Here is a 26,674-nt window from a genome sequence, read left to right as displayed (position 1 = left end):
GTGTTAATAGCACCAAAACATCAATGATGGGGAGGAAGAAAAATAATACTTACATATAAACAGCATTCCATTGTAACATATGAAAAGACATGATTCAAATGATAGCTGTAACAGTGACTATGAGGCACAGTACTTTGTTTTGAATACATATATCAGAATATTTGAATGGGTGATTGTAGGAAATTTACATAACTACTTCAAGCATATATCATCTATTTTTATGTCATTAGTTTTTTAATTATAAATTGTTCTTTACTTCAGCATCTCACTAGACCACATACAATGTGATAACAGGCAGTACTAGATCCTAATAATAACCTTCTACTTGGCTGCCAGAAATACAAGTGGTGGTGATAAATACAGTAAGGCATATTAGTCACCACGGTAATGATTGTCCTTCTCTGACTCTGTTCTTTCATCTCCCCCCCCCCCAGAGCTGTTCCTGAGTTCTTTGGTCCTGAATTCTGGCTTTCTCCCTACTCCTACAAAGGACAATTGTTTGTTTGTTTTTTATTTGGGTTTTAGGAGCATTAGCAACTAAGGCCATATTGCTCCGGGAATATACGGTGGTCATTCCCTTGACCTTTCCGCATCCTCCGTATTTGGTGGTAACGGGCTCGAACCCCGGTCTAATCAAGAAGAGTGTGCTATGCACTGCTGCTCCTTCCCACCTGGCTACGGAGGCGCCCCTACAAAGGACAAGCTGGATGCTCTAACTTTTATCTTTCTCTCCTTCCCCTTGTAGGTGGGTGAGCAATCCCTACAGAGATATCCCTCTATCTCCCACATTTCTGGATTCACCTTGGATGATATGCCTTTTGCTATTATCCTCCACTCTCCAACCTTCACCCTAATTCCTTCCACTTCCACGTTTTTTTTTTTTTTTTTTTCTTCTTTTTGGGCTAGTCCAAAATCTTACGCAAGCAAGCAGAGTGCCACCTTGCTGACTGATTGCAAGGGATGGGTACCAGATAATAGCTCTCATTGTGATTACTATTCCCTGGTAGTTAAGGGGGCCATTCATACAACATAGCAACACACAATACTAGAATTTCTTGTTCTACAGAGTTTTGTACCTTGACAAGAGATGAGTTGAAGAAACTTTCAGAACCATTTCAATCATTGTACAATACAATACACAATGCCCTTTTTAACTTATCTACCTCACAACTAATATTATAAGGAGTACCTTTATAGCACTACCATAGCTTCCAATTCTCCAGATTTACAACAGAGAATTATCTTTTTTACTCAGTTTGATCCTTCTCTGTATCATTAATGTAATATACAGTGGCTGACAAAAAAACTGCATCCCTTAAAAAAAAAGTAACATTTTGTAGTGAAATGTATTATTTCACTACAAATGTAGTTACTTTTTTTAAGGTGATGATATTGTTAAGACAAGAGGGGGCTTAGAGGGGAACAGGTATCCTGTGTGTTATCAGACACTCAGCCTAAAACACTGATGGATCCAATATCTCTCTATTACAGAAGATTTAGGAGAAGTCTGGTTGGCCTGCCTCCGTAAAATCCACTCATGCACACCTTCTCAATGGTAAGCCCTGTTATGTCACTTAGGTGGCAACGAACATGTAGAGTGGTTCTCTTCAAGATGCCTGGTCAGCGTGAAGAGGAAAAGACCAAACCCTCCAGCATATGAGAGCACAACAATACAAATGGCCCTCAGTCCCCAGCAGCTTTCACTCTCCCTCTTACGGCAGCGAGAGGATCAGAGTGGAAGCAGAGGGTGCTAAGAATCTCCGGGTATGACCAGGCTACCATGCACGGAAACTGAACTTGGCCTGTTATAACGTACGATCACTCATCAGTGAAGACAGGATATTAGAGCTGGAAAAGGAATTAGAAAATGTGAATTGGAAAATCATCGGTTTGGCTGAAACAAGAAGAAGAAATTAATCACTTATAAGTTTATCAAGTGGAAATCTGCTGTACACCAATGGAAACAGTGAAAGGAATGAAGGCAAAGTTGGGTTTCTGGTCCATAAAGATTTTAAAAACAACATTTTGGAATTCAAAAGTACATCACCAAGGGTGTCAAGACTAATACTCAAGATTTCTAAGAGGTACAAGCTAAAGATTATAATGATTTATGCACCAACATCGAGCCATGACGATGAAGAGGTTGAAGAAATGTACACCGAAATTGAGAGTCTTCTAGATGAGCAGAAAACCCACTACACTATTATTATGGGGGACTTCAATGCTAAAGTTTGAAAAAGGCAAAACAGCGCAGAAAGAGGAACTATAGGAAATTTTGGAATTGGTGAAAGAAATAAAAGAGGTGAAAGACTTGTGGAATTTGCAGAATCTCAAGGACTGTCAGTAATGAACACTTTTTTCAAGAAAAGGGTGAACAGAAAGTGGACATGGAAGAGTCCAAATGGATTAACAACTAATGTAATCGACTTCATCCTCACTAACAGAAGATATATTGTGAATGATGTTACCGTCCTGAATAAGGTAAACGTTGGAAGTGATCACAGAATGGTAAGATGTACACTTGATATAGATGTAGGAAAGGAAAGGAAAAAACTGACTCAAGTAAATAATACAAAGGTCTTTGAGATAACAGAGGAGGAGAAAAAGCAGTATGTACTGGAACTTAAGAACAAGTTTGAGCTTCTGCAGACTGCTCAGGACCAAGATATCGATGAGGAATATTACAACTTTCTGAAAGTGATAAAGCCCAAGAAACCTATAGGGAAACAGAAATTCAAAGAAGAAAAAATTAGTCAAGAAACACTTGTCATGATGAACCGAAGACGACAAATGAAGAGCAAGAAAAACACTGACAGGGAGAAAATTGAGTATACTGAGTTATGCAAAGCCATTAGAAAGAGACTCAGAGAGGACATAAGAAGATTTAACACAAGAAAAGTAGAACAAGCATTAAGGGAAAACAAAGGATTTAAATCAGCAGCCATGAGCAGTAATACAGAAAGACAAATGATACTGAAACTGAAGAATAGCGATGGTGTACTTATAAACAGCAGAGAAGGCATAATTCAAATAGCAGAAGACTACTATAGAGAATTATACAAGGAGCGAGGGAATGATACCAGCAGTGGGGAAGATGGATTGCAAAGTAGCAACACATACGACATACCTGATATTCTTCCTGATGAGGTAGAACATGCATTGAAGAAAATGAAGAATCGGAAAGCCCCGGGGGAAGATGAAGTTACTGTAGAGTTGTTAAAATTGGGAGGAAGAGACATAACACAAAAACTGGCAAGGCTCTTCACAAAGTGCATTAGAAAAGGTGTGACGCCTAAGCAGTGGAATAATGCAATCATAGTTTTGCTGCATAAGAAAGGAGATAAATCAGAAATTGGAAATTATAGACCAATTAGCTTGTTATCCCACATCTACAAGTTGTTCACAAGGGTCATTACTAACAGATTAGAAAGAATACTTGATGAGAATCAACCGAAAGAGCAAGCTGGCTTTAGGACAGCATTCTCAACTATGGATCACCTTCACGTAATATCACAGCTAATGGAGAAAGCAAATGAATATAAAACACCATTATGCCTGGCATTTGTGGATTATGAAAATTCATTTGACTCCATACAGCATAAGGCAATGTTTCGGGCACTGGAAAGACAAGGCATAGATACCCCATATATTATGATTTTGAAGAAAATATATGAGAGTGCTATCTCGTTTATTAGACTAGACAAAGACAGTAGCAAATTTAAAATCGAGAAAGGAGTTCGACAAGGAGACACAATATTTCCGTAGCTGTTTACTGCTGCCCTTGAGGAAGTTTTAAGAAGATTAGACTGGTTGCAGAAAGAGTCGATGTGAACGGAGAGTACCTAAACTATTTACGATTTGCAGATGACATTGTGGTTATAAGCCACGATCCCAAAGAATTAGAGGAAAATCTTAATCAGTTATGCACAGTTAGTAAGGATTTTGGACTAAAGATGAATATGGCTAAAACAAAAGTAATGATGAACAAGTATGCCACGGAAAGGGAAATAATGATTGAAGGAGCAGTAATTGAAAAGGTGGAGTCATATACTTATCTGGGACAAGTTATTAGCTGTAATAATGATAAATGGCTGGAAGTCAAGAGAAGAATAAATTTTGGATGGATAGCATTCAGGAAATATAGTCACATACTGAAGAGCAATATCCCAGTTTGTCTGAAACGTAAAATAATGAATCAATGTATACTCCCCACCATGACTTATGGAAGTAAAACTTGGGCACTCACCAAAAGAATGGAAGAGAAGCTGAGAACTGCATAGCGAAGAATGGAACGAATTATATTGGGAATCAGACTGTTAGATAAGAAGAGAAAAACATGGATTAGGCAGCCAACTCAAGTAAAGGACATTCTTATCAAAACTAAAGAACTAAAATGGTCTTGGGCAGGACACACAGCTTGAAGACATGATGACAGATGGACTAAGAAAATAACAGAATGGTACCCAAGAGGAGCTAGAAGAAAACTTGGAAGACAAAGGCGGAGATGGATAGATGAAATTCATGGGTTTTTGGGTAGTAAATGGATGGCCAGCGCTCAAAACAGAAGGAACTGGAAAGTTGCTGGAGAGGCTTCATCCTGCAGTGGATTGAAAATAGCTGATGATGATGATGATTGTTAAGATACGATATTGTGATTACAGTCATTTTGTTTGTCACAAAGCAAACATATTTCATCAGATAATGCTTCTGTTACATCAGATAGTAATTGCAAGATATTGCATCAGCTGTTTATATAAATAGTGTTGGAAGGGTATACACGCTCATTAGTATCCTGTTTTGCAGAGATGTAAGCATGGCTCCACATGTTCAGTTGACACCAAGAAAAAAAAAAAGTGTAGCTGTTGCTCTGTCCCAGGAAGAGCTTTCTACACATTCTATCACTGATAAAATAGGCTGCCACCAGTCAACAGTATCCCGGATGCTAAAATTAAAGTGTGAAACCAGTGATGTGAAGAGAAGACCTGGATCAGGCCATAAGAGAGTGATTACGCCTTCCCAAGATCAATATTTAAAATGGCTATGCCTTCATAATCACCATGCTAGTGCTCCTGATCTAAAACTGGACTTTGAGATGGCCTCTAGTTTTGAAACAAGTGCACAAACTATCCAAAGATGGCTTTCAGAATGTGGTCTGCATGCCTATTGGCCCAAGAAGAAGCTTTTGTTGACCCAACAAATGAGGAAGAAGCAACTTGCTTGGGCTAAAACGCATGTTTCACAGACAAAAGGGCAATGGGACAATGTCATCTTTTCTGACGAATCGAAATTCAACCTGCATGGCTTGGATCAGAAGCGATATGTCTGAAGATGAAAATCAGATGCATACCATCCTGAATGCATAACACTGATTGTAAAGTTCCCCACCAGTCAGACGATCTGAGGATGCATAACAAGCAAAAGGGGTGCGGCAAATTAAGTTTATTAATGGAACAGTGAATGCAGAAAACCTACACAGCTATCTTGGAGGAGTGTCTGAAACCTATTATTAGGGATCACCACACAGACGTCCAAAAGTGCATTTTTTAACAGGACTCAGCATTTTGCCACACAAAAAATTGGTAAGTTTTATGCTATTTAGATATAATGATGAGTTTGTCTTCTTGTCTCACAAGGCTTAAAACATACTTACACCAATGTTTTCCCTCGTTTTTCTCCCTTAAGGTGCCGTCATACCTCAGAAATGCTGGCATTACAGTGTTCAAATTGTGTGTACTGGCAATAGTACACAATTTGAACCCTATTGAAAATTGCTGGTACATAATGTTGTCTAAAATTGCTCAGAAGAAGCCAACAAGTAAGATTCAGCTGCGGGAGAGCATTGTAAGGGTGTGGTAGCACAAAATTGGGCGTATATCCAGAAGTTGATTAACTCTGTGCTAGATCGTTGCAAGGCTGTAATTGCAGCTTGAGGAGGAACAACAAAATATTGAAGACTTATTTTGCTGATTTACAGTACATAATACTATTGCATTAACTTATCATTTCAGTTTGTACACTTAAATGCAATAAAATGTATGTTTGGTTGTCATGATTACCATTTGCATAATTTCTCATATTTGCATTAATTACTCATTTTATCCTTTGGGAAGATATTTATGGCAATTAAGTATATCAGGTAGTCTTTTTATTGGATTTCATTCACAGAGATATATATCCCATCTAACAAATGCATTTTGAACATTTTTGAAACTCACAATGCAGTGCAAACACATTATTTGCAAAATTCACAAGTGATACAGTTTTTTTGTCTGCCACTATAGGTCATAACAAAAAGTTTATCTGTATTTTTGCAAAAACTTGTTTTTTTTTTCATCTGTTTCTTTTCAGAAAAAAAAATAACAAATTATGTTAAAATTGGATTTCTTTTTTAAATTTTGTGAATTTTTGTTTATTTTTTGTTAACAAATTGGCCATGGGGTATACTGTAGTAGGGGTGCCTCCGTAGCCATGTGGGCAGGAGCAGCAGTGCATAGCACACGCTTCTTGATTAGATTGGGGTTCTAGCTGGTGACCACCAAATATGGAGGATGCGGAAAGGTCAGGGAATGATGACTGAATTCCCCGGAGCAATATGGCCTTAGTTGCTAATGCTCCTAAAAATCAAATAACAAACAAACAAACATACTGTAGTAGGGGCTCACATCTGGTGAGTATGGGCTTGGCACACCCAGGATCCTGAGCTGGATATCACCATTCTTCTCTTTCTTGGTGATTCCTTTGGCTGGTGCAGCATAAGCCACAGGCTTCCTTGCACCATATAGCTAATAATAATAGTCCCTTCGACTCTATGCCCCATAGCTGGCTAATAGAGGCGCTGAACATCTACAAAGTCAATCCGATAGTGACAAACTTCCTAGGAGAAACAATGGCGAAATGGAGTACCACCATTAAGGTCAAAAACATCACAACCAGGCCAAAACATCTGGTGAGTATGGGCTTGGCACACCCAGGGTCCCGAGCTGGATATCATCATTCTTCTCCTTCTTGGTGATTCCCTTCTACTTTTGACTCTCTCTCTCTCTCTCTCTCTCTCTCTCTCTCTCTCTCTCAGGGTAACTCGGGAACTTTTTTTTTTTTTTTTTTTTTTTTTTTCCTGGTGCAAATCATAAGCCTCAGGCTTCCTTGCACCATTTGGCTATTAATAATAATAATAAAAAATAATAAATCCCCATCAGAAGAGGAAACTTTCAGGGAGATGCCCTGAGCTCATTGTGGTTCTGTCTAGCACTTAACCCACTATCCACCATTCTCAACAGTAGCAAGTATCGATATCACCTCAAAGAAGGAAGGAAGAATCTGTACACACTCACCACCTGATGTACACAGATGACATCAAGCTCTACACGAGAACCTAGAAGCAACTCCAGCAACTACTCCAGATCACCGAAGAATTCAGCAATGATATTAGGATGGAATTTGGTCTAGACAAATGCAAGATCCGATCCATGGATTGCACTTATTAGTCAAACGAAACTACCAGCTTCAGACGGGTAAAGAGATCGAAGCCATGGCAGAGGGGAGAGGCCTGCAAATATTTGGGGATGATGCAGGCTAAGCAGTTACAGAACAAGGAAATTAAGGCCTGCCTGACCAAAAAATACCATCAGAGACTCAGAAGCCTGCTGAAAGCAAAGCTGAATGAAGGGACACAGTTAAAGCCATAAATACCTATGCAGTCCCAGTGCTAACATGCTCCTTCGGGTATAGATTGGACTAACACCGAGCTGGAGGATGTCATGAGAAAGACGAGGACAATGATAACCAAGAGCTGCCAACACCACCCGAAGTCAGCCATGGAGAGACTGACAATTGCTTGGAAAGAAGGAGGAAGGGGGCCTGGTAGACCTCATTGAGCAACAGAAAATAGCGATTGCTAACTTGAAGGATTACTTCCAGAAACACACAGCAGCACTCCAGCAGGCCATAAGGAAGATAGATAAGTGGTATACCCCACTCAACCTAAGCAAGTAGTCCCCTCCCAATCAGGTTGGGTTTTTTTTTTTTTTTAGGAGCATTAGCAACTAAGGCCATATTGCTCCGGGATATGCGGTGGTCATTCCCTGACCTTTCCGCATCCTTCGTATTTGGTGGTGACGGGCTCAAACCCCGGTCTAATCAAGAAGCATGTGCTACGCACTGCTGCACCTTCCCACCTGACTATGGAGATGCCCCCAACCAGGAGGCACAAACGAAGCTAGAAAGATGGGCAGAGAACAGAGAAGACACTCCAGGGCAGACACTACAATGATCTCCATCAAGATCACATAGATAAAATTGCTTCCAATGCAGGCTCATGAGCAGGACGCTCTTCCCCGAGACTGAAGGATTCATGCTTGCCATCCAAGACCAGGTAATCAACACCAGGAACTATAGAAAATACATCGCCAAGGAGCCCGGAGTGTTCGATGACACATATTGATGATGCCACCTGGCCTCAGAAATGATCCAACACATCACTGCGGATGCAAGGTGATGATCACCCAGATTGAATACACTCATACACACACGATTAGGTAGATACATCAGAAGCTAGCAAGGAAATACCAGTTGATCGAAGAAAGTGTACTACAAGTACGAACCCCGGGCAGTACTATAAACCACAACCCAGAAGCTGTACTGGGATCGCGCCATAATAACTAATAGGACAATCCCGCACAACAAACCTAACATAACCCTCGTGGACAAGAAGGAAAAGGCTACATATCTGATTGACATACCGGTACCCAATACTGGCAACCTGCAGAAAACCCATGGGGAAAATATCAGAAAGTATGTGAACCTAAGACAGGAGATCAAAGAGATGCGGCATGTGCAACAACTAACGACCATCGTGTCAACCACAGGTATGGTGCCAAAGACCCTACATAACAGCCTAGCAGCAATAGGTTTCCCAGCGAATGCCTACAAGGAACTTCAGAAAATTGCAATCCTGAATACCTGTAGGATAATCAGAGAGTTCCTCGACCAACAGTAATGCCAGACATAACAACAACCACCCTCTGTACTTGGTAGCAATACCCGCCACGAGGTGGAACCCCAAATCAGGGAGAAATAATATCAGAGCAATAATAATAATAATAATAATAACATGCAAAATAGAAATGCAGGATAATATAATTGTTATGTGCAGCCGTTTCATAGTACTTGTGTAGTGCAAAGCTAATTAACAATGTCTTTAAGTAAGATGCCAAAGTAATATGATATAAAATTTCAGAAGGCATATATATGCAAGATTTTCCTTGTATTGTAAAATCTGAAAAAGGTAACATGTTTTCCCTATTTAGATGTGATTTTTCAATTTTAACTTGTGGGAAATGCAGTGTAATCAGATGTTTGCAAACAAATAAGCATAAGAATAGTGTACATTCATAGAAAGAAATGCAAATTTATTGCTATCTAGAAAGAAGTACTAAAAGGAAAGATTGTATTGTCCCCTCTTGTAACATGAGTGATATTGGACCCCTGACAGGCCCATGATTTTAATTTTAATATTTAAAAAAACACTTGGTTTTTTAAATTGTGCCTTTAATGTACTAATGGTCTATATTTTACAAGTAGATTGTCATGCTTATTAATTTCAGTTCTTCATTTTTTATCAATATTTAAAAATTTTGCAAACGTCTTTTTTTTTTATCTAAAAATACTTATTAGTTTTAATGAAATAAAAAGTTTGTTTATTGGTCATCTTTTATCCAAAACGTTACCAACATTACTAGAGACATGAAACATTTCATGTCTGTCAAATTTAAGTTTGTAGAGCTATGAAACTCTTCCATTGCCTCAACATGACAAATTAAGTCAATATTTACAAAAAAAAAGCTGAAATTATTGTACATGTATTTCAATTTAAAAAAAATAATAAATTTCTGTTAATTTTTCCAGTGAATTTGACAAATATTATAAATATGAAATCATTCATATCCTTTTTTTCAAGGTTCTTGAGACATTCAGTACATAAATTCTGCATGACTGAAATACAGAAACAAATGTAATACATTCTCTGTATGCTCATGTTTTATTGTGATTATATTTCTTGTGAACAGCCTTATTTGCATATTGCCACCTTCATGTCACTTGCAAATTGATGCCTTATAAATTCATTAGGGGAGAGGAAACCCAAATGGGCCAGCATATAATATTCCAATTGATATCATTGATAATATTGATGACATGACATACAACTCGCCCAACTATGTCATCCCCCTTTTCTAGAAGTGTAAAATCTTATGATCTGTGGTTCCCCCCCCTCAATTTGAAACATCGATGCACACTACCTGTAAGAATAATGTTTTGACCTTTTCTGGTAATATAGGATACTTTTTTGACACCTTCCTTTGGTTAGGTGATCCACTCTTTGTGGCCACAAACTGTACTAAATTTCTCTTACTTCCTGTGAAAATTGTGATAATTTTCACATAGGTGAGTGGTGAGCTTTGAGAAGCTTTTAACTAGTGAAGAACATGCTATTTTGATGGAAAGCAGTGTGTCACTACAAGATACAAGCAAACTGTACTTGGACAGACACAGTGGAGTAATAAACATTATCACTTACTCTCTCAGGACCAGTCAGCTTTCACGAAGCAAAAAACAGTATAAACAGATAAAATTTCATAAAGACCTTCATATTTACAAGAATAATTTCACTGACACAATCTGACCAAGCATTGAGATCAAAAGATTTAAAATAATAAGAAGATTTAAAAAATAATTCAAACAAGGAAAAGAAGAAATTGTAAGATCCTTCCATTGTGTAATCTTGTATTACCAAACATGAGGCTGAGGATGGCCACGAGAGAGAAGTTCCATTGGAGAAGAGTCCATCACCAAGTTATGAACTGAAAGTGTCTAGAAGACCAATAATATTGACTGTGTACTTTGAAGGATTGTGGGTGAGGAAAAGATTGAGGGTATTGGGTATATTGTTAGGATTGTCTGATAGGCAAATGAGAAAAACTGTGTGAGGTTATTATTAATTGCTGAAGCTTTGGTACCTTGGCCAGCTGGTCCATATAGCTAGAAAACTGAAGTTAACTGCAGTTGTAAACATTAAAATCACCAAGGAAAATTACCTCAGCATTAGGAAAGTTACACCAGAAAAGGTAGAATTTCAAAGAAAGGAAGTCAAAGAGTTCTGTGTTTTAGTGGAGTTAGGAGGTTTAGTGGAATTAGTCAGCAAATGAATTTATCAGAATGGGATAGAGAGAATTTAATTCAGTGGAGATCAAAAAGAGACAATTCCAAATTAGGATGTGTCTATCAAGGAATACCAGATTGAACATGTGCACAAATATGACCTTTGAGGTAAAATAAATCACAGAGCAAAGAATTAGAACAACTGAAGTAGTGTTTGAGGCAACCAACAATTGGGATTCAGTCTCAGTCAAAAAAAATAAATAAATAAGTGGGCTTAACAGTTTGTAGATGGAACTCATCATAATTGAGGTTCGAACTGAGACCATATATATTTGTGAAATGAATGAGAAATTTTTAAAAAATTTAGATCTTCTTGCAGATATGTTTGTTCTATTAGTCTGACTATTCATAATACATTCAGTAGACAAAATAAAAGTGGAGGCAAGGAAACATATATGAATTAATAATTTGGATATGGTTTACACCCAGCAAGAATATACCAACTTCTGAACCTACGAAGGCATCCCTTGACTGTCCCGTGCACACACACACTGCTCTTGCTCCCTCCATTCACTCACTGGCAAAGTAGAGACAGCTAGATTATACACTAGCAGATCTTGATGCTTCCTATAGAGTTTCCAATCAGCTCAATCTGGTGGACCATCTAGTAGTTGGGCTGCACATACTATTTTAGAGCTATACCCTCGAAATATAAGAATATTGTATTCCACTGTTGATATCCATCATAGCCTCCAAAGACATTACTTATACCACGTGATGGAAGAGATGGGGATTGCCAGATCCCCATCTCTTCCATCTTTGCTCTGGAGACCAAACACGGGTTCCTACTTTAGACATCCAGTAATCAAAGTGTTGGTGTTGCACCAAATAATGAGAGTCCTTTACAACAACCTAGTATTGTCTGGTGATAGAGGGTTGTCATTCCTCTGTGTGATGTGGATGCCACAACTCAACCGCTGACCGGGCTAGCCGGGTGGGTAAAGTGCCTGCCTGTGGCAACCCAAAGGTCGCTGGTTCGAATCCCGCCTCGGGCTTGGATCAAAGTACTGCAAAAACCTTGGGAGGTGCATTATGGCCACAGAAGCCGATGCGCCAACAACTACCAAAAAAAAAAAAAAAAAACACAACCACTGCTTACATTTGTTCACATTTGGATGGTTACCTTTGGTATACTAGGTGTAGTGTTTAACTTAACACAGGGGAGTGGATATATCCAGGGTTACTAATGGTCCCATAGAAAATTTAACTCAGCAGGATTATGAATGCATTCAGGTATGGGGATCATTTGGCTCTTTTCGATGGAGATTTATAAATTTTTTGAAAAAAAAAAATCTCTTCTTGATATAATTCACTTCTTGAGTGAATATAGTGGTTTAGTTAAGTGCTAATAAAGTGGAAATTAAAATTTATTATTAGTTAACAAATAAAATCTTCAAAAAATTTAATATCTCTGTAAGTCATTGTAAGAAAACATTTTTATGTTGTGCTAAACTGACTACATGCTAAAAATTAAGTTTTTTTTTTTTTCCATTGCATGTTTGGTATTCACAATCCCATATAAATAAGTTCTAAGCAAAAATATATGAAAAAGTTAAAATTAGTGTTTGTCTTCTTATGGAAAAAAAAAAAATTATTATTATTTGATACATTATTAAATTATTGAATGTTCTGACTACAAATGCAGAATAACTGATAATTATGTATTTTGAATGAATGTCTAATTTCAGTTTTAGTTTTCTTTATACACTAGTAAGGATACCTACTAGGTAGGGAAACTTTGGAAACCATAGGTGACAAAGATTATGTTAACAGAAATGGAGAAAAGAAAGATATGGAAAAATACTAATACCAGAGATAGCAGGAGAAAGTATATATAGAAATTAACAATGGGCTTAAACGAGTAACAGATAATGCAAGAAAGGAATGGTAGAATGATTCTGTAGAGAATTAGAAGCATTGGAAAGGTTAGGAAAATATGAGTTATGTATAAGAGAGTAAGGAATACAAGCATGGAGAAAAAAGGAAAGAGGTCAGGGTGTTATTGAGGGAAGAAATGGGAAGGCACTCAGAAAGGCAGAGGAGATAAGTGGAGATGAATGGAATATATGAGGGAGTTATATGAGTCAAATCTGCAGCAGAAAGAGGATGATTTTGATAATATATAAATAATGGATTAAAACAACACGGGACCAGTCATAAATGTAACAAGAGGTAATTGCAGCATTAAAGAAAAATGAAGGGAAATAAGGCAGTAGGTATTGTTGGAATTCAGTGGAGTTTATAAGGTTACTAGAGAAAGTGGGCTTAAAGGAATTAACAGAATTATGTAGGTTAATGCACGAGCAAGGGGAATGACCAAAAGATTTTAAGACCACAGCAATGATATCAAGAGAAAAGAAAAGCATTGCAGCGAAATGTAAAGATTTTAGAACTATAAGTTTAGTATTGCACGCAACAAAGATAATTCTAAGAATATTAAATAGAAGGATGATAAGAAGGATGGAGTTGATAAGATGGGTTGATAAAGTAAAAAATTAGGAGATTTTGAGAAAGATGAGTGAAAAAAGATGTTCGACTGAAATAATCAGAAAGCAGAAGAGAAATTGGACTGGATGTGTATTGCAAGGTGGTTGATGATGGATGAGAAAGATTGTGATAGAGAAAAATTTGAGGGGAAGAGGCCCAGAGGAAGAGTGGGGAAAACTGTGTTGATGAATTGAGAGGGGATTGTGGATATGGGGAGATGGAGAGAAGGGCTGAGGAGAGGAAGGTATGGAGAAGTGGGTGTTGAGTTATGACTTGGATTTCCCTTAGCAGAACACCAATGATGATGAAGGCACATCTTACAATATAGTGAAAACAAAAAATAAATTAAAGGATTTATAATATTTATTCACCTATAGCTAATAACAATGTTTTATAAATGTCTAGAATATTAGTAGTATGTTCTTGTTAAAAAAAACATTTTATGTTGAAAATTATTTCTAGTTTTTTTATTGCAGGAAGAAATGTGTATAAATATCTTTCTTTTTTTGATAGATGATCAGACAAGAGTGTGCTTACCTTTTATAGAAGGAATACCTGGCTCTGATTACATAAATGCAAACTTTGTCCAGGTAAGTAAAAAGTAGACTCAGAATAGCAATTTGTAGCCGAGGAGAATGAGACTAGAATTTTCCATTATTTTAAAAATATTTTGCATTATAAAAAATAATAATAACTTTTTTTAACATTGAAATGATTCATTTCAAGCAGTAGTCCTAAAATTTATTGTAAAATTTGAATTAGGCTAATCATGAGAGTATACTAAGCTTGTGTGCCACAAAGAAGTATGCATTTCTTTTCTTTTGATTGGAAGGCAACTGTCTTAGATAATATACTACTGGAAAGTTTTAACAGAATGTTCTTTATTTAGTTGTCTAAAAAGAGACCAATAACCAACAGAATTTGTAGATTAACAGTTGAGTCATCATGTGAAGGACAATACTTCTCCAGCACATTTAAAACTTACCCATGATTAGGCACCTGCAGGACTGAAGTCCTCAATACCTTTTTAACTTAACCTAATTCATATTTTAATGCGATTTGAAATATGCTTTTGGTGAGCAGTCTAAGTAAATTGGGCACAAAATGATCTGGCAGACATAATCCTCCATGCAACCACTCATTTTCATTTCAGAGTGTTCTTATTCACTGGGTAATCATGCAGATATTAATTCTGATTTCATTATTTTGATATTAGTTTTGATTCCAGAGTCCAGCATTCCTATTCATTGCAAAAATTCAATTATTTGATTTATATGTAATAACCTACAGTAATTCTTTTACAGTGCTAGTTTATATCTGCCATAGGCTTTGTGTCACCTGATACTTTATATGCACCCCATACATTTTTCTTCTCTGTAACGAGCCTCATTAGTTCATCTGACATCCATTTAGGCCTAAACCTTGAACAGTATTTCTTAGTTGGAATGAAAAGCCTAGTAGCCTCTAAAATTAAGTCCCTGAAGGCTTTCCATCTGGTGAGTATGGACTTGGCAAACCAAGGGTCCTGATCTGATTACCATCATTCTTCTCTTCCTTGGTGATTCCCTTCTACTTCTGACTCTTGTTCTCTCTCTCTCACTCACATACACAGGGTAATTCAGAATTTTTTTTTTAATACATCTTTAAGTAATTCCCACATCAATACATTGTGATCACTGTCACTCACAGGTTCCTTTATCTGCAAATTCTTAATGCATGAATAATCACTACTGATAATCAGATAAAGCGTATTACTCCCTCTGTTTGCCTCTCGAATATGTTTATGCAGAAAACAGTCATCCAATAAGTCCGCAAAAGTCTTGCTAGTGTGAGAGCGACCAATCCACAAGTTCCAGTCAATATCTGGAAAGTTAAAATCCCCCATTATTAGTATGACATTCTGATTTACTGGCCAACTCTATTTCTCTGTACAATTGCTCATTATACTCATCAGATTCATTAGGCCTAAAACACACACCTACTCTCATTTTTCCATTCCCAGTGCTTATGTCACACTGAACAGCCTCAACATTGCATTGTCCACCAACATCAATTAGATATACTTCGATTTTATGGGTTTCTTAACTAGCACCATAACCCCTCCTCCCTTCCTGTCCTGTCTATCCTTTTTGTATACATTGTACTCCCCAAATTCCAATTCTGCACTGCTTATGTCTGTGTGACACCACGTCTTTTGATATTCGAACAATATCTGCCTTTGATGTCTTGACTAGCACTTCAAGATCATCAAATTTATTAACTATACTCTTAGCAATGATGTACACGCAAGTATACATGCACTTGTTTCTACTCTTAGTTACCCTAACACAGCCCATATATTTATTTGTCCCACTATGGCTCCCCACAGTCCTGGAAATCTTCATTGTCTTGCTTTCCAGGCTGTTGCTCATTTTAATAGAAGCAGTGCAAGAATCACTTTTGCCTCTGCCTGCAGCCACTGTTAACCTTTTAGTCTGTATATCCCCCCCAAGCTAGCAGTTTTCCGACCCACCTAAGACTGTGTTGATAGCATCAGCAAACATTCTCGACCCTTTATATTTAAGTGTACCCTATCCCTGTAGAAGCAGGCTCTCCTGTCAACAAGCACAGACCAGGCTGAAAAAATTCTACTCCTTGAGCAATCTCTCTAGGGCCAAATTGATCGATAAGGCTGTCATCATATACTCCCTTCTATCATGTCAGGGCAGAATTGTGACACTTTCACATTCCTTGAGGTTGTCACAGACATTCTCTCAGATAGGCCAGACAAGCTGTACTTGCTACCTGGGAATCTAAAACGCTGATGGAACTCATATTCGGGTGACACTCAAGTCAAGGGACCCAATTTCAGAGAGGTCCAGATGGTCTGTGATAGCCAAATCCTCTGCTTTCACCTTCACGATGGTGGGACTGTTAGTAATCCTGGGTATAACCTCCATGCACAAGTATATGGTGGTGACCACCCAGTGTGAACCAACGTAAGCAGGGGTCGAGGTGTGGCACCCACACCACATGGAGGAATGCCGCCCCTCTATGTTACCAGGCAGTACTAGGTGGTAGATGACTCTCATCAACCGGTGCAATACCACCACTTTGCTTATTGGAGGCTTGAAGTGGTGGAACCCATGTTTAGTCTCTAGAACTAAGTTCCGGTCAACCCTTCCCTATCTCTTCCATCATGCAGTACGATTGATGACTTTTGAGGTTATGATGAAGATCGTGGCGAGATCCAATATTCCTACATTTCAAGGGTACCGCTCTAAAACAGTGTTCGCTGGCCGGCCGCTAGTTAGTACACCGGACCGAAGCTATTGGTAACTCTCTAGGAGGCTTACGGATCAGCTAGTGTATAATCTTGCTACCACTACTCTGCCAGATAGTGACTGGAGGGAGTCCGAGTAGTGTGTATGCGGGGAGCATTGTCGAGGCCACGTTATGTCAAGGATCTGAGTATATTCTTACCATATGTACTCCATATCCAAAAATTTCATTACTTCATACAGCATGTCCCACCCACTTTTTTTACTATTGAATACACCATGAATTGTCAAACTAATAGAGCAAGCTTATCTGCAAAAAGATCTAAACCTCCCAAGCACTTCCTAATTCATTTCACAAATATACGTGGTCTCAATTCTAATCTCAACGATGTCCATTTCCACTTGCAGTCTGCCAAACCCCATGTACTTTTTCTGACAGAATCTCAGTTATCCGTTGATTCAGCTACTGCTCATCTCAGATGCCCAAATTATTCGCTGTATGATTCCTTTCGCCTCAAAGGTGGTACTTGTGCATATGTCCGTTCTGATATTCCCTGTCAGAGACTTGGCAATTTGGAATCTCCTCTTTTCGATCTTCTCTGGCTTAAAATCTCTCTACCTCATTGTGTCAAATTCATCTGTTGTCTCTACCGTTCTCCCAATTCCACCAATCACTTGGAAGTCTTTGACTTCCTCTCTTTGCAACTTGACTTTCTCCAGTCCAACTTTATTAACAGTGAGGTAATTTTCCTTGGTGATTTTAATGTTGACAACTTCAGCTGGCTTCCATTTTCTAGTCACACCGACCCAGCTGGTCGAGATGCTGAGGCTTTTGCAATTACTAATGACCTTGCACAGATTGTTCATTTACCTACAAGAATACTGGACAATCCTAATCATACAGCCAATACGCTTGATCTTTTTCTCACAAACAATCCTTCTAAGTACACGGTCGAAGTGAGAGGTCCTTTAGGCACTTCAGATCACAACTTGGTGATTGTCTCTTCTCCAATGGAACCTTTATCTCATGGCTGTTCTGAACCTCATGTTTGGCATTACAAGAATGCAAAATGGGAAGACCTGCGAGACTTCTTTTCTTCTTTTTCTTGAGCGGATTACTGTTTCAAAACTTCTGATGTAAAAGTTTGCTCAGATCATCAGTGAAATTATTCTTGCTGGAATGGAATCCTTTATCCCACACTCCACTTTAAAATCTCATCCTTTATCTAAACCTTGGTTTTCCAATAAATGTGCTAAGGCTGTTCAAGAGAAGAATGTTGCATATCATAATTGGCTTGTTTCTAGTACTCCAGTTTCATTTTCTGCCTACACCAAAGCTTGCAACAATTGTAAAGCAGTTATTAATTAGTCCAAACTAGAGTTTGAACAGGCTAAGAGTAGAAAACTTGCTTGTTGCCCTAATAGTAGCCGAGCATTCTGGTCTCTTGCGAAAGCTATTAGCCGCAACTTTTGCACATCTCTGCTACCACCTCTGTCCAAACCAGATCGTTCTGTTGTCACTTCTGCCAAGGATAAAGCTGACCTGCTAGAATCCCATTTTTCTTTCAACTCATGTATTAATGATCTTGGTAAAACACCTCCTACCATTCCCAACACGCTCCATTCAATGCCTCCTGTGGTCTTCCGTCAAAAGGATGTCAGAAGGATTTTGACGAATCTTGATGCTAAGAAAGCTCTAGGTCCCGATGGTATTTCTCCACTTGTTCTCAAAACCTACGCTCCTGAACTTACTCCTATTCTTTGCCGCATTTTTTCACTTTATTATTCCAAAGGTGTTTTTCCTTCTAGTTGGAAATTTGCTCATATCCAGCCAGTTCCTTAAAAGGGTGACAAATTCCTTTGGAGAAATCAATTAACCGCCAACTCTTAAACCACCTATAAACCTTCCATCTGATCAACGATCGCCAGTATGGATTCCGTCAGTGTCGATCCTCTGGTGATATTCTGGCTTATGTTACCCATTTATGGACTAATTCAGTGGAAAGGTTCGGTGAAACACAAGTAGTTGCTCTTGACATCTCAAAGGCTTTCGATCATGTTTGGCATAAAGGTCTTCTAAACAAGCTTCCATCTTATGGTATGCCAACTGTTTTTTGTAATTGGTTATCCAGTGCTCTCTCTGATCGCTCACTGAGGGTGATGATAGATGGCTCTCTGTCTTCTATCTTCTCCACTAATGCCGGTGGCCCCCAAGGTTCAGTTCTTTCCCCCACTCTTTTCCTCTTGTATATTAATGACCTTCTTTCATTGATTGGAAATCCTATCCATAGTTTTGCTGATGATAGCACATTGCATTCCACTTTCCATTTTGGGAAACCTTGTCCTGCTCAATCAGCTTCAATTTCTCGAAAATCTGCTACCAATTCCTTAAATGTCGATCTTCAGGTAATTCTCCAGTGGGGCAAACACAACTTAGTTGATTTCAACCCTTCTAAAACTCAGTCTTGTCTTATGACTCGCAAAAAGGATTCTTCTGCTCCTATGCTTATCTTTAGTGACACTCCGATTTCTAGGCAAAATGATATATCTCTTTTGGGGATTACCCTGACTTCTAATCTCTCTTGGCACAAGCACATTACAAATATTGCTTCCTCTGCATCTAAAAAACTTGGTTTTCTCTTTCGCTCTCGGCGTTACTTTTCTTCTAAACAGCTGCTCACTCTGTATAAATCGCAAATCCGCCCTGCCATGGAATATTGTTCCCACATCTGGGGTGGTGCCCCCAAAACCTCTCTCAGGCTACTTGATTCCATTCAGAAGAGGGCAGTTAGGTTAATTAATGATTCATCTCTAACAGAGTCTCTCCACTCGCTCTCTAATAGACGTACTGTTTCTGCTGCATGCCTCTTTTACAGATACTTCAATGGGCACTGTACTTCTGAATTGGCTTTTATAATTCCCGCTGTCTCTTTCAAAACAGTCCGAACACGTGCCGCCACCAGCCAACATCCATTTACTGTCCAACTTCAAACTCACAGAACCAACTTTTCATCTTCCTCGTTTATTCATTCAACTGCCGTTTTCTGGAACAACCTTCCTTCATACGTATTTCCTGAAAATTACAGTCTACAGAAGTTCAAGTCCAATGTTAAGAAATATCTTCTTTCGTCTTCTCAACCTCCACCCAAGCATGGTACTAAGTACTATAGGTTCTAATACCTCTCGTGTTTGGGGTTTACATAAAAAAAAAAAAAAAACTTTCACATTCAACCATAAGTCACGACTATTTTTCAACATTGACCTGTACTTGTTGAGTAAATCTGCAGATCTCTTACTCTTAATGTCATTAGTTGCAACGTGTACAACAATATCACCTTTAGCATTAGTAGAGGCATATGATGCAAGAAAGCAAGCTTATGCAGCATCAGCCAAAAAAAAAAAAACACTCCCATTTCACCCCTCCATTCATTCGAAATACCTGTCCAGCTGAGCCTTAAATTTATTTAGGCTATCAACTTCCACAACAAGGGATGGAAGTCTGGTCCACTAACCAACTACCTGCTGGCTAAAGGCAAATTTCTGCACATCTATCCTACATCTGTCTTTCCTCAATTTGAATTTATGCGTTCTCAGGTGATTATTCTGAGCAAGAGGAAGAATCCCATCGGCAGTGAGCATGCTCAAACCATTCAAGGCTTTATACACCTCTATCAGATCACCTCGCCGGTGCCTAGTCTCCAGACACTGTAATTTGCAAAATTTAAGCCTTTCTTCGTAAGAGCAACCCGTTGTTCCATTTACTAATCTTGTTGCCCTTCTCTGTACTCGTTCCAGCAGCTCTACATCCTTCTTGAAATGAGGCCTCCAGACCTATATACAGTACTCAAGGTGTGGCCTGACCATTGCCTTGTACAAGGGAATAATCACCTCCTTATCCCTGCTAGAAAAATTCCTGTATATCATTGCAAATTCATCATGAGCTACTCTTGCAGCCCATCTGCACTGCTCAGAGAACTTCATATATGCCTGCAAAATTACCCCCAGGTCCTTTTCATTCTCTCCCACTGTCAGTTTAAACCACTGCATTGTCTTTTGAAGAAGGGGGCACTGGGGTCATTAGTTAAATTCAAATAACCTTTGAACTAAAGATTACCATATCATTTTTACATACCATTATTTAAAATAGTAATTTTTATTACATTTCTTTTTTTTCATTAGTTTTGGACATATTTTTATTTGTTGCTAATAATAAATTTCAAATGGTTCAATTATGAAGAATTCCAGTTTTTATTGCTGAAAATTAATGATGATAATATGAGCGAAAATGAATTAGAATTTCAATAAGTCAACAGCAGTGTGTTAGAGGATAATGTTCTTGGTCTCAGATTACATTCCAATTGAAGAAGCGAATAAGAAATCTCTAAATAATTTAGAGATCCAATCAGAAAAAATATAGAACTCTAATTAAAGTGAAGATATCCCTCAGAAAAGTATCAAATAATCTATTAAAAAAAACATCTCATTATTAATTTCCTTAGTACGTCAGTTTTACATGTTAATACTAATTGCATATATCCTAGCAGTTTATATTAGAAAATCAGTTGTACTGATTTAAGTACACTTCCCACCTTTGGCAAATGAAATGCTTATAACTTGCTGGATCATATAGTATGACAGACTTATAAGGAGACCTGCAGTGTCTCCGCCTCTGTGTAGTCATTAAAGGTGGAATATCAGTCAACTCTCAAGACACAGAATCGTTGATGCTCATGAATAATGTCCCATTATGGGCAGTAGTGACTACCATTGGACAGGTCCAGTTGGAATAGAATATTCCATGACCAGGAGTGCAAACACATCTGCCCTGCCATGTACACAAAAATCATAAAGCAACATTGGAGACAATCAACAAAACCTTAAACACTGAACATCAGAAACCTATTTCTAGCAGCACAGCATGTTAATTCATACTATGCTCAGGAATGTATGATACTCTCAGCCAATTGTGTGTGGGTAAAACACAAATTTATTGCAGCTGTGTTCAGAATGGTGAAGTACAATAAACATATAATGTTACCAGATGAATCACAGTTCTTATTGTTTAGCATTTGATGATTGCACAAAAGTGTGGCAGAAACACTCAGGATATGTTGTTTTTCTGTCATCCTACTCTGTGCTGGCCAACAGTGGCAGTGTGGGGACTGTATGTGGCATGGCATGGATTCTTTTTATCCTGGAGAGCCCTGTCACTAGAAGAATTTATCAGGATGTCCTTGTGAAGCAGGTTAATTCCACAATGGTGATGTTATATCTGGACAGCAATGGACTTTTCCAAGACACTGTCACAGTCTTTAGTGTATAGATATACACTTTTTTTTTTTATTTTTATGAAAGCCCCAAACACGAGAGGTATTAGAACTTATAGTACTTAGAACCGTGCGCTTGAGTAGGAGGTTGAGAAGACGAAAGAAGATATTTGTTGACGTTAGACTTGAACTTCTGTATACTGTAATTTTCAGGAAATATGTAGGAAGGAAGATTGTTCCTTCCTACGGCAGTTGAATGAATAAACGAGAAAGATGAAAAGTTCGTTCTATGAATTTGAAATTGGACAGTTAATGGATGTTGGCTGGTGGCGGCACGTGTTCGGACTGTTTTGAAAGAGAAAGCGGGAATTATAGAGTCCAGTTCAGAAGAACAGTGCCCATGGAAGTGGCGCCTCCGTAGCCAGGTGGGAAGGAGCAGCAGTGCGCAGCACACATTTCTTGATTAGACCGGGGTTCGAGCCCGTCACTACCAAATACGGAGGATGCGGAAAGGTCAAGAAATGACCACCACATATCCCGGAGCAATATGGCCTTAGTTGCTAATGCTCCTAAAAACCAACCAACCAGCCCATGGAAGTATCTGTAGAAAAGGCATGCAGCAGAAACAGTACGTCTATGAGACAGCGAGTGGAGAGACTCTGTTAGAGAGAAGTCATTAATTAACCCAACTCTTCTGAATGGAATCTAGAAGCCTGAGAGAGGTTTTGGGGGCACCGCCCCAGATGTGGGAACAATATTCCATGGTAGGGCGGATTTGCGATTTGTCCCGAGTAAACAGCTGTATGGAAGAAAAGTAATGCCGAGAGCGAAAGAGAAAACCAAGTTTTTTAGATGCAGAGGAAGCAATATTTCTAATGTGCTTGTGCCAAGAGAGATTAGAAGTCAGGGTAATCCCCAAAAGAGATATATCATTTTGCCTAGAAATCGGAGTGTCACCAAAGATAAGCATAGGAGCAGAAGAATCCTTTTTGCGAGATATAAGACAAGATTGAGTTTTAGAAGGATTGAAATCAACTAAGTTGTCTTTTCCCCTCTGGAGAATTATCTGGAGATTGACATTTATAAGGAATTGGTAGCGGATATTCGAGAAGTTGCAGCTGATTGAGCCGGGCAGGTTTCTCAAAATGGAAAGTGGAATGCAATGCATATTTTATCATTGGCAAAACTATGGATAGGATTTCCAGTCAATGAAAGAAGGTCATTAATATACAAGAGGAACAGAGTGGGGGAAAGAACTGAACCTTGGGGGACACCAGCATTAGTGGAAAAGTTAGAAGACAGAGAGCCATCTACCATCACCCTCAGTGAGCAATCAGAGAGAAAACTGGATAACCAATTATAAAAAACAGTTGGCAAACCATAAGATGGAAGCTTGTTTAGGAGACCTTTATGTCTAACACGATCGAAAGCCTTTGAGATGTCAAGAGCAACTTCTTGTGTTTTCCCAAACTTTTCCATTGAATTTGGCCATAAATGGGTAACATAAGCCAGAATATCACCAGTGGATCAACACTGACGGAATCCATACTGGCGATCATTGATCAGATGGAAGGTTTCTAGGTAGTTTAAGAGTAGGCAGTTGATTGATTTCTCCATTACTTTAGAAAGAGTAGAAGTAATTGCAATGGGATGATAATTGGGTGGGAGGGATTTGTCACCCTTTTTAGAACTTTCTGGATATGAGCAAATTTCCAAGCAGAAGGAAAAACACCTTTGGAATAAGAAAGTGAAAAAAGGCAGCAAAGAACAGGAGTAAGTTCAGAAGCACAGGTTTTGAGAACAAGTGGAGAAATGCCATCAGAACTTGGAGCTTTCTTAGCATCAAGAATCGTCAAAATCCTTCTGACATCCTTTTGATGGAAGACAACAGGAGGCATTGAATGGAACATGTTGGGAATGGTTGGAGGTGTTTTACCAAGATCATTAATACAGAAGATGGAAGAAAAATGGGATGCTAGCAGGTCAGCTTTATCCTTGGCTGAAGTGACAACAGAACCAACTGGTTTTGACAGAGGTGGGAGCAGAGATGGGCAAAAGTTGCGGTCAATAGCTTTGGTAAGAGATCAGAATGCTCGGCTACTATTAGGGCAAGAAGCAAGTGTTCTACTCTTAGCCTGTTTAAAATCTAGTTTGGACTGATTAATAACTGGTTTACAATTGTTGCGAGCTTTGGTGTGTGTAGGCAGAAAATAAAACTGAAGATTTGGAAACAAGCCAATTACGATATTAGTATTATTATTATTAGCTATATGGTGCAAGGAAGCCTGAGGCTTATGCTGCACCAGCCAAAAAAAAATTCCGAAGTCATCCTGAGAGAAAGCGAAAAGTAGATTGTTTTTTTGTTATTTGTTTGTTATTTGGTTTTTTTTTTTTGGAGCATTAGCAACTAAGGCCATATTGCTCCGGGATATGCAGTGGTCATTCCCTGACCTTTCTGCATCCTCTGTATTTGGTGGTGACGGGCTCGAACCCCGGTCTAATCAAGAAGTGTGTGCTATGCACTGCTGCTCCTTCCCACCTGGCTATGGAGGCGCCCGAGAAAAGTAGAAGGAAATCACCAAGAAAGAAAATAATGATGATATCCAGCTCAGATATGTAACGTTCTTCTCTTGAACATCTGACATCCACTTAGGTCTAAACCTTGAACAATATTTCTTAGTTGGTATGTAAAGCCTAGTAGCTTCCAAGATAAGTTCTTTGAATGCTTCCCATTTGGAATTTGCTGTTGGTAACATCATCAGTTGGTCCCACTGTATAGAATTTAAATACTGCCTCAGTCCATCGTAGTCGCCTTTACGAAAGCAATAACCCTTCCCTTTACCCCTAATGGTAGTTACCTCTTTGAGTAAATCCCACTTCAGCACACTGTGATCACTGCCACCTAGTGGTTCATTTACCTGCAGATTCTTAATGCATGAAGAATCTCTACTGATAATCAAATCAAGAGTATTACTCCCTCTAGTTGCCTCCCGAACATGCTGGTGGAACAGACGTCCATCCCTTGTCGTGGTAGTTGATAGCCTAAATAAGTTTAAGGCTCAGCTGGACAGGTATTTCGAATGAACAGAGGGGTGAAGTGGAAGTGGTTATTTTTTTATTTTTTTTTATTTATTTTTTATTTTTTTTTTTTTTTGGCTGATGCTGCATAAGCTTGCTTTCTTGCATCAAATGCCTCTACTAATGCTAATTGAACAGCCTTAGCACATTTGTTGGAAAACCAAGGTTTAGATAAAGGATGAGATTTTAAAGTGGAGTGTGGAATAAAGGATTCCATTCCTACAAGAATAATTTCACCGACACGATCTGAGCAAACTTTGACATCAGAAGTTTTGAAACAGTAATCCGACCAAGGAAAATAAGAAAAGAAATCTCGCAGGTCATCTCATTTTGCATTCTTGTAATGCCAAACAATATGAGGTTGGGAATAGTCATGAGATAAAGTACATTATTCACACTCTATGTACAGAATCCTTCAATGATATGCAATATCTTCCATGGCTCCCCCAGCCACCAGACGTGAATACCCATTGACAATCTGGTGAATCTCAAGTTCACTCATGAACAAATAACATCATCATGGACACCTGTGTACATCTAATCAAATCATGCAATGCACATTTCTGAGGCCCCGAGTGCCAAGCGAGTGATCTAGCGATTTACAAAGCGAATTTGAAAGCGTTTTTCTAAAGAGAAGTTGATAAAGAGATTTCCAAAGGCTTTACTTTCAAAGTTATTTATTTTCTGGCTCTTTGTAAATAAAGAAGGAAGCCTCCTACAAGAAAGGAAAGACACCTTTCTTTTGTATATATAACTACTTTTCTAACACACTAACCTTTTATCGCTTGGTCACTGGTGGCACCGCTCCTGCCTCCACGTGGCGGGGCCGGTAACCTGGGGGATAAATCAACCCTCGGGGCTAAAAGGAGCAGTAATGGAAACGAATGAATTTCCACGTCTAGAGCCCAAGAGTGCTCAATATGACAATCGTGAACCCGACCATGACTTTTCTACCTCTAAGAGAATGAAAAAAGATGCAGGCAGACAGGAATCATCAGCTTTCCTGATTATCCATTCTCTGTCGGCACAGCCTGTTAGCAAGCTCTCCCCTTTCATCATCCAACGATGCCTTGAACATGCAGCATCATCTCCAAAAATGGTGAAACGTCTCCAATCCGGGGACTTGTTAATAGAGACTTCTCTCCCAAGACACTCTGAACAACTAATGAAACTCACCACTCTAAGTGGAATTCCAATACAAGTCACTCCGCATAACACCCTGAATTCATCCAGAGGAGTGATTACTGAGTGGGATCTACTGAACGTGTCTGAAGAAGAAATAGTACAAGAACTAAAGTCACAAAATGTAACTCAAGCAAAAAGAATCATGATACGAAAAGATGGTACCTTAGTCCCAACACGTAACAT

The 26,674-nt window shown here is 38.7% G+C and overlaps 1 protein-coding gene across 4 annotated transcripts in view; it reads left to right on the top strand.

The window, feature by feature from the left end:
* Positions 1-26,674, top strand: part of LOC150086955 (tyrosine-protein phosphatase 69D-like) — an 823,111-nt gene that overhangs the window by 664,575 nt on the left and 131,862 nt on the right. For all 4 annotated transcript variants that reach the window (XM_090371707.1, XM_090371706.1, XM_090371704.1 and 1 more), the window contains one exon: positions 14,215-14,291. In XM_090371707.1, the coding sequence (XP_090227833.1) occupies positions 14,215-14,291 (77 nt within the window). The remainder of the gene's footprint in view (positions 1-14,214; positions 14,292-26,674) is intronic.

Source organism: Mastigoproctus giganteus, chromosome 4 (genome assembly GCF_048544385.1).
Source record: "Mastigoproctus giganteus isolate SK-2022 chromosome 4, ASM4854438v1, whole genome shotgun sequence".
In the NCBI taxonomy this organism is placed as follows: Eukaryota; Metazoa; Arthropoda; class Arachnida; order Uropygi; family Thelyphonidae; genus Mastigoproctus; species Mastigoproctus giganteus.
This window is presented reverse-complemented; position numbering and strand designations above follow the sequence as displayed.